Source organism: Marmota monax, unplaced genomic scaffold (assembly GCF_021218885.2).
Source record: "Marmota monax isolate L192 unplaced genomic scaffold, Marmota_monax_Labrador192_F-V1.1 WCK01_AAM20220418_F8-fsc00196, whole genome shotgun sequence".
Taxonomy (NCBI): domain Eukaryota; kingdom Metazoa; phylum Chordata; class Mammalia; order Rodentia; family Sciuridae; genus Marmota; species Marmota monax.
Window position 1 is genome coordinate 1,642,093 of NW_026694390.1, and position 14,360 is coordinate 1,656,452.

The following is a 14,360-nucleotide window of genomic DNA, read 5'->3' on the forward strand; positions in this document are numbered from 1 at the left end:
AGTGGATGATGGGTAACTGGGCAAACATTGTTGTAGACAAAGCAGGACATATTGAATAACAAAATGTGGAAGGATGAATTTTAGTATAATTAACAGACTTCATGTAATACAAATGTACTGCTAGATGGTGACAGGGAAGAAGATATGAGTCAAAGAATTGACAGGGAAAGAAAGCTACAGAGAAAAAGGTAGGAAGAGTTGGAATTCTTGGAACTTTTTATCTGTACAAGGAATAATGAATCAATAGTGGAGAAAACTGAGAATCTCTTTTCTTGAGGTTTTCAGATACTTTTAAACATTTACAAGGACAGAACTTGAAATTAAATGTAGATAAGATGTGAAGATCTGTCTATCATTAGAGTTCGTAATGGATATTTACAGAATGAGTATTAGAAGAGTAGGATGGGGCTGGGTATGGTTTCATATGCTTGTAATCCCAGGTACTTGGGAGGCATAGTGTTGAGACCCTGGGTTCAGTCTGCAGTATCATAAAAGCAATAAAAAAGTTGGACAGGTACTTAGAAGAGAAGAACTTTGAATTACTTTGTTTTGTCCTAATGCCATGTCTGAATACCTCAGGGACTGTATAACCTATTTGGAAATAGTTGTATATATATATATACACTAGGTTTTCCATATACGTAGTGTTGGTTGCATTTTGTCTAAAATATAGATTTCTTCAAATTAATAGGGAAGCAAAATAAATAGCACCCAGATATTGTTAACTGACTTGTACTATGTGTTTTCTCAGCTCTTCAGGAAGCTGCAGCAAGGTTTGAAGAGTTAAAAGCCCAGAAAGAGCTAAGACAGCTGCAGGAAGATCGAAAAAATGACAAAAAACCACCGCCTTATAAACACATAAAGGTGAGAAAAAAATCCTAGGAGACTACCTCTAGAAGACCCACTGTATAGCTTGCCTTATTCCTTATTCCTATCTCATCATGCTAAGAATTGAAAGCATAAGTATAGTTGTTATGAAGCAGAGGCAGATTAAAAGAAGGAACAAGTACCAGAGTAACATTTCTAGTATAATGTGTGCACTTTTTTAAAAAATCAACTGTTTATTGAAGCAGTCTTTTTTTTTTTTCTTGGAAATTCTCACATATAAGTGGGAATAGATTATATTCACATATTCTGTTTGAAGGAGACCAAACAGCCATGACTTATGTATACTCCTGAGATTGTATGCATAATACTTATGGTAAGTCTTCTTGGTAATAACTGACCCTGAAAACATTTTAGGTGACCAGCATGGTCAGAAGAATTAATATTGGGTATTTCTAACCCTCAGTCTGCCTGACAAAATAGTCATCACTATCATCTGTGTTCAGAGGACCTTCTGTATTATTTAATATATGAAGTTATTTATATGCATAATTAAAAGACAACAATAACTCTGAAGAAGAAATATATTATGGAGTCAGGCTTAATGGTGCACACCTATTATCCCAGGGGCTTGGAGGCTGAGGCAACAGGATCACAAATTCAAAGTCAGCCTCAGTAACTTAGCAAGGCCCTTAATAACTCAGCAAAACCCTGTCTCATAAATAAAAATGTTTCATTTAAATATTTTTAGAAAGGGTTGGGGATATAGTACCCCTGCGTTCAATCTCTGATACCAAAAAAGAAAGAAAGAAGTTTATTAGAAATGTTAGTATTTATGCTGGGCACAATGGTGTACACCTGTAATCCCAGTAACTGAGACAGGAGGGTCACAAGTTCATGGCCAGCCTCAGCAGCTTTTCAAGGCCCTCAGCCACTTTGGGAGACCCTGACTCAAAAAATTTACAGGGCTGAGGATATGGCTCGGTGTTAAAGGGCCTCTGTGTTCAATACCATAGTGCCAAAAAAATTGTTTTAGTATTTTCTAAAATACAGTTTGCAAATCCTTTTTTTTTTTTTTATATCAGATAAAGACTTTAAAATACACATCATAATACATGAAAGAATACTTTTTAACCATATTGTCAAAATGAGTTCACCACCCAGGATATTTATTTCTGGATAAGGAACCTATTTCTTTTCTTTTCCTTTCTATTTTTTTTTTTCCTTAGTTACAGATGGACACAGTGTCTTTATTTTTATGTGGTGCTGAGGATTGAACCCAGTGCCTCACACGTGCAATGCAGGTGCCCTACCACTGAGCTACAGCCCCAGCCCATAGAACCCTGTATCTTGTTTGTCCATAGAAAAGTATCATTTGCATGTCTTTTCTTTTTTTTAACTTTTATTTTTTAAGTTTTCAAATTATGGTAATCTCTTTATAGAGTCCAGTGTGTTTATGTATGTCCAAAATATTTTGTAGGACTTCAAGAACTATTTATTATTTATCAAAATTCAAATTTAACTTAATATCCTGGATTTTTATTTGCCAAGTCTGGCAACCCTTTTTTAGTGGATTATAGAGATAGCACTTCCATTTTTTTTAAATAGTTCTTGAAAGAAGATATAGTAAAACGAGTATTTTCTTTCTGAACTTTGAAGAACCTATTTTAAGGAGTAAAAATCATAAAATGTCAATCCTGGCAAATAATTAAAACTACTTAAGAAACTTAAAACTTATAAATGTCTCATAATAGATCCTGGAAATACACCAAGAGTTCAGTGGAATCACTGTATGTGAAAAAATAACACAAGTGTAGTTAGGCCTCAGAAAAAGGAAAGTCATTTGGTAATCCTGTTCACACAGTTCTAGGCATTTCAGAGTAGCACATCTACTATATTGAGCCTGGATATTGAGGAGGGAACTTTGAGTGATCTCACCCTAGAATTTAGAGACCAGTTCCTTCCCTCTGCTCTTTAAAATTTAAACAGACATATTTTCAGCAAAAAAGTATAGAGCAGGTGTTAGCAAATCCCTTGGTAGTTCAAATCTGATCTACTGCCTATGTATTATTTAATGCCAATGAGCTAGCCAGAATTTTGAAATTTTTTAATGATTGAAGGAAAAATAAAGGTAATATTTCATGATACACAAGGATTATATTCAACTTTCAATGTTTAATAATTAAAGTTTTATTGTATCACAGCTATCTTTGTTCATTTCATGGCTGTTTTTGTACTACAGTGACAAGAGTTGAGCTCTGTGTCAGAGACCTGTGGCCTACTCACAATACCTGAAATATATTTATATGAGTATGTAAATCTTTGAAAGTGGTGGTGGTGTGGCATCAGATAAAGATTACAAGTAAATGCTCATATACCCTATTTATGGATTTGTGGTTTGGTTGGCTGACTTTGGATATGGCAAAGATGTATGTCCTTTTTAATTTTCATACAGATAGTTTGAGGAGAATATATTTCTTAACAGGCTGTATTTTTTATAATAGTGTAAAGAATAAGAGATAAACTTGTGGAAATGGCAGCATTTTGGAATTTAGAGGACAGAAGTAGATTTTTAAGTAATAGAAACCATTTATTTGCTTACTCGATGATTGTTCGATTGATACTGGGGCATTTAACCATTGAGCTACTTCCCTAATACTATTTATTTATTTGTTCGTGTGCAAGAGAGAGAGAGAGAGAGAGAGAGAGAGAGTGTGTGTGTGTGTATGTGTATGTGTGTGCGAGAGAGAGTGACAGAGACAAAGACAGGGTCTTATTAAGTTGCCTTGGTCTCACTAGGTTTCTGGGGCTGGCTTTGAACTTGTGATCTTCCTCCTCATTCTCCCTCGTTGCTGGGATTACAGGCATGAACCACTATGCCTGGCAATAATAACTTTATTTTTAAGATATTTATTTTTGGTGGTTCTAGGGAAATGCTCTACCACTGACATATGTCCTCAGCCCCAGTAATAATTTAGATTAACTGGAGTTAGTAATCTAGAATAATTGATATTGCAGATATCAATAAAAGACATCAAGAAGGAAGAGAATTATAATATTTGCCTTGTTTAAGAGGCTGCTGGGCTGTGTCCTGATCTTATTCTCAAATAGTCTCATAGGCAAAGTAATTTATAAAACCATACAACTCCTGACTAGTCAAATTTTACCTATGGGCTCTCTTTGAAGACTCAGTTTGATTATTCCCACTGAAGTAATAGCAACTAGGGGAGACTTCTAGTGAACAAATTAATCTCTTTTGAAATATCTGTTTTTTTCTCAGTATTGTTAATGCTGTTATCTATAAAAACTCATGAATGGCTTTGATATCACAGCAGCTCTTTGATCTTGATGGTTTTTCTCACCTTTAATGTAATTTTCAGTACTAGAACAAGTACTGAACATGAAAATATGAATAACAATGCTGTTTTCCTTTTAAAAAATTTCAAATTACAATAGTAAATATTAAACTACTTCTTCATGTGTAAGAAACCAAATTACTCAAAAATGTTTTCATACCAAAAGTTTTACATTTAAGAATAGTGGCTATTTTTATGTAGTAGTTATATATGGTAGCCACATGCAGTAGCAGAAATCTGGTTTCCAATTCATTTGGCCTTTCAGCTTTGAAGTTGATTTTTATATAATTTTAAAAAAATTTTTGTGAGAGTCACGTTTTATATATCAATTTTGACACTTTATATCAAACTGCTTAAATAAATCTTGATTGTTTAAAATGATGTAGCTGGGCACATTGCGCACACCTGTCATCACAGTCCTAGCAGCTAGGTAGGCTGAATCAGGAAGATCACAAGTTCAAAGCCAGCCTCAGCAACTCAGCAAGGCTCTAAGCAACTTAGCAAGACCCTGTTTCAAGGTAAAATCACAAAAACAGGCTGGGGTAGTGCTTAGGATTAAGTGTCCCTGGTAACAAATAAAAAAAAAAAATCAGTAAAAAATTATGTAAAATGTGGTGCACAACTTCAAGAAGAAAAGATTTCCAGTGTTGCCATTATGTACAACCATAATGTACCAATAACAAATATGGGGGAAGTGGAAATTTGCCTTATACAGGTCTTCTGTTGTTTTATGTTTTCTTGCCTGATAATACTATGTGCTGCTTCTTCAGGTTAACCGTCCTATTGGCAGGGTACAGATCTTCACTGCGGACTTGTCAGAAATTCCCCGTTGCAACTGTAAAGCTACTGATGAGAACCCCTGTGGGATAGACTCTGAGTGCATCAACCGCATGCTACTTTATGAGTGTCATCCTACAGTATGTCCTGCTGGAGGGCGTTGTCAAAATCAGTGCTTCAGCAAGCGCCAGTATCCAGAGGTTGAAATTTTCCGCACATTACAGAGGGGCTGGGGACTTCGGACAAAAACAGATATTAAAAAGGTGAAGAAATTTCTTCTTAATGATCAGCTTTTTCTTTTTTACTGCTTTATTAAAATTCTCACATTCATATGATATTCTTATCATAGTAAAATAACAGGTTATAGTTTGAGGATTAACTTTATTATTGCGAACTCCTAGAATTTAGAGGCTTGAAGATGGATAATTGTCCTCTAGTCTTCTGAAATTTTTTCCCCTCCCTTTTGGTTCTGGAAATTGGACCCCAGGGTATATTTAACCATTCAACTATATCCCCAGCCTTTTTTTTTGGACTCAGTGTCTCACTATGTTGCTGAAACTAGTCTTGAACTGAGATCCTTCTTCATGAGCCTGCTGAGTTGCTGAGATTACTGGCATGTGCCACTGCGCCCTGCTTAAAGTCCTATGTTGATCATGTTCACTAAGTAGCAGAATGTGAGAAAAAAGAAGGAAATTCATAGGATCCTTAAGTGAAGGAAGGAAAATAAACACATGATACAGAGATATTTAATCATCTTTTTTTTTAATATATTTATTTTTTAGTTGTAGTTGGGAACAATACCTTTATTTCACTTATTTATTATTATGTGGTGCTGAGGATCGAACCCAGGGTCTTGCGCGTGGGAGGCAAGCACTCTACCGCTAAGCCACAATCCCAGCCCCTTTAATCATCTTTTTTTGTTGTTGTTGATACTGGGGATTGAACCAAGAGTGCTTTACCTCTGAGCTATATCCTTAGCACTTCTTAGTTTTTATATTGACGCAGGGTCTCACTAATTTTATGAGGCTGGCCTTGAACTTACAATCTTTCTGCCCCGGTCTCCTGAGTTGCTGCGATTGCAGGCCTGTGCCACCACACCTGGCTAATCACCTTTTAATAAAATACAGTATTTTGTTGGAAGGCAGAATTGTAGCTTCATAAAACATGAAGCAGAATCCCGGCAGAGTGACACAGCCTATAATCCCAGCAGCTAAGGAGGCTGAGGCAGGAGGAGCACAAGTTCAAAACCAACCTCAGCAACTTAGCAAGGCCCTAAGCAATTTAGTGAGACCTTATCTCTAAATAAAATATAAAAAAGGGGGGCGATGGTTCAGTGCTAAAGCACCCCTGGATTCAATTCCTAGTACTAAAACAAGAATAACAACCAAAAAAACCAAGAAGCAGAGGATTTGACCTTTTCTAAATGAAAAAGAGTAACATCTTTCACTTGAAGCTTGGAGGGATCTGCAAATTTCTTTTTTTGATGGTATTGGGATTGAACCCAGTGGAGTTCTACTATTGAGTTTTATCCCTAGCCCTTTTCATTTTTTTAATTTCAAGATAGGGTCTTCCTAAATTGGCCCTGGCAGTTATTGAACTTGTCATCCTGTGTCACTGGGATTACAGGTATGCACATCTGTGCCTGACAAGATCCACAATTTCCTAATGAACAGATAATATTTTATAGGCTTGCTATAAAATAAAATGTATATGACATTAGGAAAGTAAGCCTTTTTCTGGTTATAGTTTCTGAATAATTTTATTGATGTTTCTAAGAATGACAGTAAATATACATTGGTATATTTCATCATTTCTCATATCTACTGTTGTCAGATCCTTTTGTGATATAATAATAAATAGGGAAACATGGTCTGTTCAGTATGAAAAACAGGATTCTAGAGACTTATAACAGAAGACATGAAACTAGCTTGTCTCAGAATATTTAAGTTGAAACTTGGAAGATGAATAATTGTTGGTTAGCATTAAAGACCTGCAAGTAAGTTGACATCATGTGTGAAAACCAGTATGATTATAGTATAGTATAGGAAGGACAGTGTTGTAAAGTATGGAGAGATAGTAGGCATTGTGAAGCTCCAAGGAACAGGAACATAATTTAGAGAAACTGACTTTCAGGCTCTGGCAGATAAAGGGATTTTTCCTTTCTTTCTTTTTCTTTTTCTTTTTTTTAACTGGTAGATCTTTGATGTTCGTTGTATCCTAATCCTACTGCTGGTAACAGTAGTGGGTATGAGAATCAAATAGTTGAAAAATTATATATTATATGCAAATAATATTATGCACAAAATCTGTATTGGATATTCTGATACTTCCTTCATTTTTAAAATGTTATGCCTTCATGTGAATACTGGCATACTTTTGCTGTTAAGTCAGAAACTGTTTCTTGTTGTAGGGTGAATTTGTGAATGAATATGTGGGTGAACTAATAGATGAAGAAGAGTGCAGAGCTCGAATACGTTATGCCCAAGAACATGATATCACTAATTTTTATATGCTTACCCTAGACAAAGTAAGTAGTAGAACAAAGTAAGTATTGATGAATGAAATTTGGGTTATCTTAACTTGTGTTTGTAGATACAATATGCATATATGACATGGATCAATGTCAAGTGTTTCTCCACATGGGCTCTGCAGTAGATAAGATTGCAAATTTCTGGTGTATAGTTTCTTTTTGGTACCAGGGTTTGAGCCCAGGAGTACTTAACCACTGAATCACATTCCTAGCCTTTTTTTTTTTTTTTTTTTTTTTTTTTGAGACAGGATCTCACTAGGTTGCTTACAGTCTCACTAAGTTCCTAAGGTTGGTTTTGAACTGCCATCCCCCTGTCTTAGCCTCTGGAGCTGCTGGGATTATAGATGTGTGCCACCACGCCTCAGCTAGTCTATATTTTTGGCCAAAGGCAATGAAATTGCTTTTATTTGTTTATTTTGAATGATATGTTACTATAGGAGAAATATTAAAAGACAAAAATAATAATTTTTTACCCTTTTATTTTACAAATTAAGTAATTTGTTAATATTTAGTTACCATATTGACAAGTTTCATTTTATTGGTATATGGAATTTTATTTTTTAATTTATTCCTAATTTTAATACCCTTGTATGTTTATTTTCTGTGTTTCTGCAGTTCCTGTTTGTACCTGAATATTAGGTTTCACTAACTTTCTTTTCCCTCTCCCAGCTTTTATAACATCCTTTTCTGGTACTTATAAGTTTAGTTTGTGAGATCCTCATCTCCAGATATTCTGATTATACTTGAAGGTGTGCAGTTCACATATGTTTTAAATATCAGTAGGTGATTTGACATGTGCACATGGTTTGAAAACTTCATAAATAGGGAGTGGAAAACCTTCTGCTTCTTGGGCAGTGGTCCTCAACTCTCAGTATATATCAGTAATTCCCTGGTGGGCTTGTTATAGCACAGATAGTTGATCCCTCACTCCGGAGTTTCTGCTTTAAACAGAAGCACAACTTAATCACAACCTAGATTATGATTTCTAATAACTCTCAGGTAGAATTGGTGCTGCTGATCAATGGGCTGTACTTTCAGAACCACTCCTATGAGTTTCAGATTTCAAAAATAGCAGATTATTTAGAATAATTTTAGATAATTGTAGAGGTCTCAGGAAGTCTGACAAGCAGCTTTTCTTGGAATTCTAGGACCGAATCATTGATGCTGGTCCCAAAGGAAACTATGCTCGCTTCATGAATCATTGCTGCCAGCCTAACTGTGAAACACAGAAGTGGTCTGTGAATGGTGATACCCGTGTTGGACTTTTTGCCCTGAGTGACATTAAAGCAGGTAAGGGTCATTTGAGGATTCTAGAGTTAAGTCCTAAATTTCAGGTTTTATCATCTAAAAATCTCACATCAGGAATTCCAAAATAAAGTTTCCAAGTTTCTGAGGATAATAGCTGAAGACTTTCCAGATGATACTTGGCCATGGTTGTGTTGTGTTTTGTTCACGAACCCTGGGCCTTGCGCATGCTAGGTAAGTGGTCTACCAATTAGCTACATTCCCCACATTGTTTATAGCTGAATACACCAACATCATCATAATAAACGCATTAACAGTAACCCTTTTCTTGGGAGCACTACTCAACCCCGCTTTCCCTGAAAGTTTTACACTAAACTTCACCCTAAAAACACTCATCTTAACTTCCGCTTTTTTATGAATCTGAGCATCCTACCCTCGATTCCGTTATGACCAACTTATGTAACTTTTATGAAAAAACTTCCTACCCCTAACTCTATCCCTGTGCATATGACATAACTCCCTTCCAATTATTACTGCATGTGTACCACCCCAAATCTAAGAAATATGTCTGATAAAAGAGTTACTTTGATAGAACTGTAGCACTTGAACCTAATCCTAAGAATTCAAAATTCTTCGTGCTACCTTTTACACCATGTCCTAAATAGTGAGGTCAGCTAAATAAGCTATCGGGCCCATACCCCGAAAATGTTGGTTTATATCCTTCCCATACTAATTAAACCCCTAACTTCCTCCGCAATCTACCTCACTCTCTTTTCCGGATCTATAATTACACTTTTTAGTTCACATTGACTTCTGACTTGAGTGGGTCTAGAAATATGCTAGCAGTTACCCCCCTAATTGATAAAGGAAATCCTTTATCCACAGAAGCTGCATGCAAATATTTTCTTATTCAAGCCACCGCATCAATGATCTTAATAATAGGCACAATAATTAATTTCATAGACTCAGTACAATGAACCCTATCCAACTCATATAATCAAATTTCATTATTTATATTTACAATTGCACTTTCAATAAAAATAGGACTTGCCCCATTTCATCTATGAGTACCAGAAGTTACCCAAGGAATCCCACTTAAATCAGGCCTAATCATGCTAACATGACAAAAAATTGCCGCAATCTCTATTGTATACCAAATCGCATCTTCCATAGACCCCACCCTCATATTATTTATAGGAACCCTATCAATCATATTAGGAGGCTGAGGAGGACTTAACCAAACCCAACTACGAAAGATCTTAGCATATTCATCAATCGCTCATATAGGATAAATAATAGCAATTGTCACGTACAACCCAGCCTTAACAATATTTAACCTAATCATTTATATTATACTTACCATTAATATATTTATACTTCTCCACTACTACTACCCTTTCCCTATCAAATTTATGAAATAAATTTCCCCTTCTAACACCTACAATTTTAATTGTACTAATGTCACTAGGAGGACTGCCCCCTTTAACAGGGTTCGCACCGAAATGAATTATTCTCAAAGAACTTATTTCAAACAATAACATTATTTTCTCTACACTAATAGCAATACTAGCACTCCTAAATCTATATTTCTACACACGACTTATTTACTCCACATCTCTAACCCTATTCCCATCATTTAACAATACCAAAATAAAGTGACAGTTTGAAAATATAAAACTAATCCCCTTTCTACCAAATTTTATTATTATTTCCACTCTCTCCCTTCCATTAATACACCTCCTTTCATTCCTGAACTAGGAATTTAGGTTAATTAAGACCAAGGGCCTTCAAAGCCCTAAGCAAATGCCCAACACTTAATTCCTGCACTAAGGACTGCAAGACTTTATCTTACATCAATTGAATGCAAACCAATCACTTTAATTAAGCTAAGCCCTTTCTTCCTAGACTGATGGGATTTAAACCCATAAAACTTTAGTTAACAGCTAAACGACTTACTCAACTGGCTTCAATCTACTTCTCCCGCCATAAGTAAAAAAGGCGGGAGAGGGCTGGGGATGTGGCTCAAGCGGTAGCGCGCTCGCCTGGCATGCTTGCGGCCCGGGTTCGATCCTCAGCACCACATACAAACAAAGGTGTTGTGTCCGCCGAAAACTGAAAAATAAATATTAAAAAATTAAAAAAAAAAAAAAAGGTGGGAGAAGCCCTGGCAGAGTTGAAGCTGCTCTTTTTGAATTTGCAGTTCAATATGACTATTCACCTCAGGGCTTGGTAAAAAGAGGATTCAACCTCTGTCTTTAGATTTACTGTCTAATGCTTACTCAGCCATTTTACCACCTACCTATGTTCATCAACTGTTGATTCTTCTCAACTAATCATAAAGAATATTGGTACACTTTACCTTCTATTTGGCGCTTGAGCTGGTATAGTAGGAACAGCGCTTTGCCTACTAATCCGGGCTGAATTAGGTCAACCTGGAGCTCTATTAGGTGATGATCAAATCTACAATGTCGTTGTCACCGCACATGCATTTGTTATAATTTTCTTTATAGTTATGCCAATCATAATTGGCGGATTTGAAAACTGACTAGTACCCCTTATAATTGGAGCCCCCGATATAGCATTTCCACGTATACTAATATAAGCTTCTGACCTCCCCCCTTCCTTCCTCCTCTTGCTCGCTTCTTCTATAGTTGAAGCAGGTGCAGGAACAGGTTGAACCGTGTACCCTCCACTAGCTGGAAATCTTGCTCATGCAGGAGCCTCAGTAGACCTTACCATCTTCTCCCTTCACTTAAGCAGGGGTATCATCAATTCTGGGGGCAATTAATTTTATTACAACAATTATTAATATAAAACCACCTGCCATATCTCAATATCAAATCCCTCTGTTCGTGTGATCTGTGCTAATTACAGCAGTATTACTTCTCCTGTCTCTTCCAGTTCTTAATGTATTAAGTATACTCACATTCTCATACAACTGTCACCACCATCCATCTTGAGAACTCTTTAGTCTTCCCCAGCTGAAACACTTTTTCTGTTCTGTTCTCTCCCCACAACCCCTGGCAATCACCATTCTATCTCTGAATTGGACTTCTATAGGAATTTCATGTAAATAAAACCACACAGTACTTGTCCTATTGTGACTCAGTGGTTTCACCTACCATGTCTTTAAGAGTGAGCCTGGATGGTTTTATTAAAGAAATAAATTCCCAGACTTTAACTTTGATGTGAACTCCCTGCAAATGAGTCTTGGAAACTCCAGCTCTCCAGGTCTTTTTTTAACCTTCTCTTCCACAGTTGCCCTTTTCCCATGATTCAAACCAAAGATTTACCTTTCATCCACCCGAATCTGTGAGTTATAAATAAATGTCTCCCCGCCTTCTTCCCCTTTTTGTGGTGCTGGGGATGACACAAGTGCCTCAAACATGGAAAGCAAACACTCTACCACTGAGCTACATTGTTAGCCCCTGTCCCTAAGGTTTTAAAAGCAGACCTATCGGGCTGCAATGGTGGTTCAGTGGCAGAGTGCCCGCCTAGTATGTGTGAGGCACTGGGTTCAATCCTCAGCACCACATAAAAATAAATAAATAAAATAAAGGTATTGTGTCCATTTACAACTAAAAAATATTTTAAAAAACAGACCTGTCATGTTTGAATGCATAAGTGAAATAGTTGTAATTGTGACAATTATGCATATATTTATTTGATTTTTGTTGTTGTTGTTGTTTGGTTTTTGAGGTGCTGGGATTGAACCCAGGGCCTTGTGCATACGAGACAGGCACTCTACCAACTGAGATATATTCCCAGCCCTAACACCTTTATTTGAATTGAGAGTAAATCTGATAATAGCTAAATTGTTATATAAAAAAGTTATATTTTCCATAAATTAGAAGAACCTAACCTATGCTTCAAGGTTTTGATGGTTTAAAAAATAAAGTGACCTATGCATAGGTCTAATTGGATAGTTTTTAAAATATTTGAACATAGTGTTTTGTGAATTTGTAATATATAAGATTTCATGCATTTTTTTTCCAAATGAATTTTTCATAGGAATAGAAGTAAGATAGTTGAAGATCACTGTCTTACACTCAAACTGAGATGGGACTCACCTAGACATTTTATAATTGACAGTAGTATAGTGCAGCAGAAATCCCATGAGTATCATGGAGCAATAGTTGAGACTCCCTTTGCCAAGTGTTATAGACCTCAGTCAAGAAGCGTTGATCAGGACTGGGGCTGTAGCTGATGGTAGAGTGCTTGCCTAGCATGTGTGAGGCTCTGGGTTTGATATCCAGCACCATATAAATAAAAGCAAATAAAATATATAAAAAATACAATAACGTTACAAAAAAAAGAGAAGCATTTATCAAGATAAAAGAATTAAAAAGCCATTTGATCAGCTCTTGTTCTGTGTTTTGAGTTTTTGTATTTGTTCTTTTTAGATATACATGACAGTAGAATGTATTTTGACATATATACATGGAGTATAAATAATTCTAATTAGGATTCCATTCTTTTGGTTGAATGTAATGTGGAGTTACACTGTTCATGTATTCATTTAGGAACATATGTTTTATTGATTTTTAAATCTTTTGGACTTTTCTCACTCTTTACAGATAGAAACATGCATTCTTTCATATACTTTTTAGAATTTGAATAGTTCTCACAGTTTTCAGATTTTTTTTATGTATATTTTTTTACTTGTAGATTGACACAGTGTCTTTGCAGTGTCTCATACTTGCAAGGCAAGTGCTCTACCACTGAGCTACAGCTTCAACCCCCAGTTTTCGGATTTTAAGATTTGAGCGGTTTGCCTTGTAATTCAGTAGTGGAGTGCTTTCCTAGCACATGTGAGGCACTGGTTTCATCCTCAGCACCACCTAAAAATAAAGAAAATGAAAACTCATGTTTTAATTTAATACCCATTATGATGAAGTATTAGAGGGTAGATGACTTAATCCAAATATGATACCTTGGATGGTGTTTAGATTTAGATGTGTTTATCAGGGTGGAGCCGACATAATTGAATACTGGTGTCTTTATAAGAAGAAGGAAAGACCAGAAGATTTATAGTTATTATCCCTGTCTCTTACTATGTGATGTCCTGCAATGCCTCTGGACTCTGCCAGTAAGTAAGGCTATCATATGCTGAGCCTCAATCTTGCATCAGAACTCTGAACCCAAGTCAGCCTCCCTTCTGTATAACTTATAGTCTGCGGTATTGTTATTAGCACCAGAAAGCAGGCTTAGATTCTTGGATATGATCCCTGTCCCCACAAGCTCCTTTTTCTTTCTCTCTTTGTCTACCCTATTCACTCTGTTCAAGGGGATGACCTTGTCTACTGTGTCTAGCTACAAATTTTCCACGTACTCTCTGCATAGATATATTGTTCGTATCCTCTTGGATCTAGTCTGCACAGATTAAATAGGGAAAATTAGACCTAATGTGATAAGTTTGAGGCCAAGAGTGTGTCAGAGCTGAGAACTGGGTAGACATAGTCAGGACTTCTCATTCAACTTTTCAGACCCTTCATGGATCTGTATCTTACTCTGTTTTTTCATGTATGCCATCTTTGTTTCTCTCCCCTGGTACCCTTTGCCAGATCCTTCAAAGGTTATTCAATATTGGATTCCTTGCTATAGTTATATCAGTGTTTCCTTTGTGA

At 36.2% G+C, this 14,360-nt stretch overlaps 1 protein-coding gene across 11 annotated transcripts in view; it reads left to right on the plus strand.

Annotated features, from left to right (window-relative positions):
• The window catches only part of Nsd1 (nuclear receptor binding SET domain protein 1), a 142,364-nt gene that overhangs the window by 116,524 nt on the left and 11,480 nt on the right, over positions 1-14,360 (plus strand). For all 11 annotated transcript variants that reach the window (XM_058586628.1, XM_046468030.2, XM_046468034.2 and 8 more), the window contains 4 exons: positions 752-864; positions 4,952-5,221; positions 7,369-7,485; positions 8,637-8,778. In XM_058586628.1, the coding sequence (XP_058442611.1) occupies positions 752-864; positions 4,952-5,221; positions 7,369-7,485; positions 8,637-8,778 (642 nt within the window). The remainder of the gene's footprint in view (positions 1-751; positions 865-4,951; positions 5,222-7,368; positions 7,486-8,636; positions 8,779-14,360) is intronic.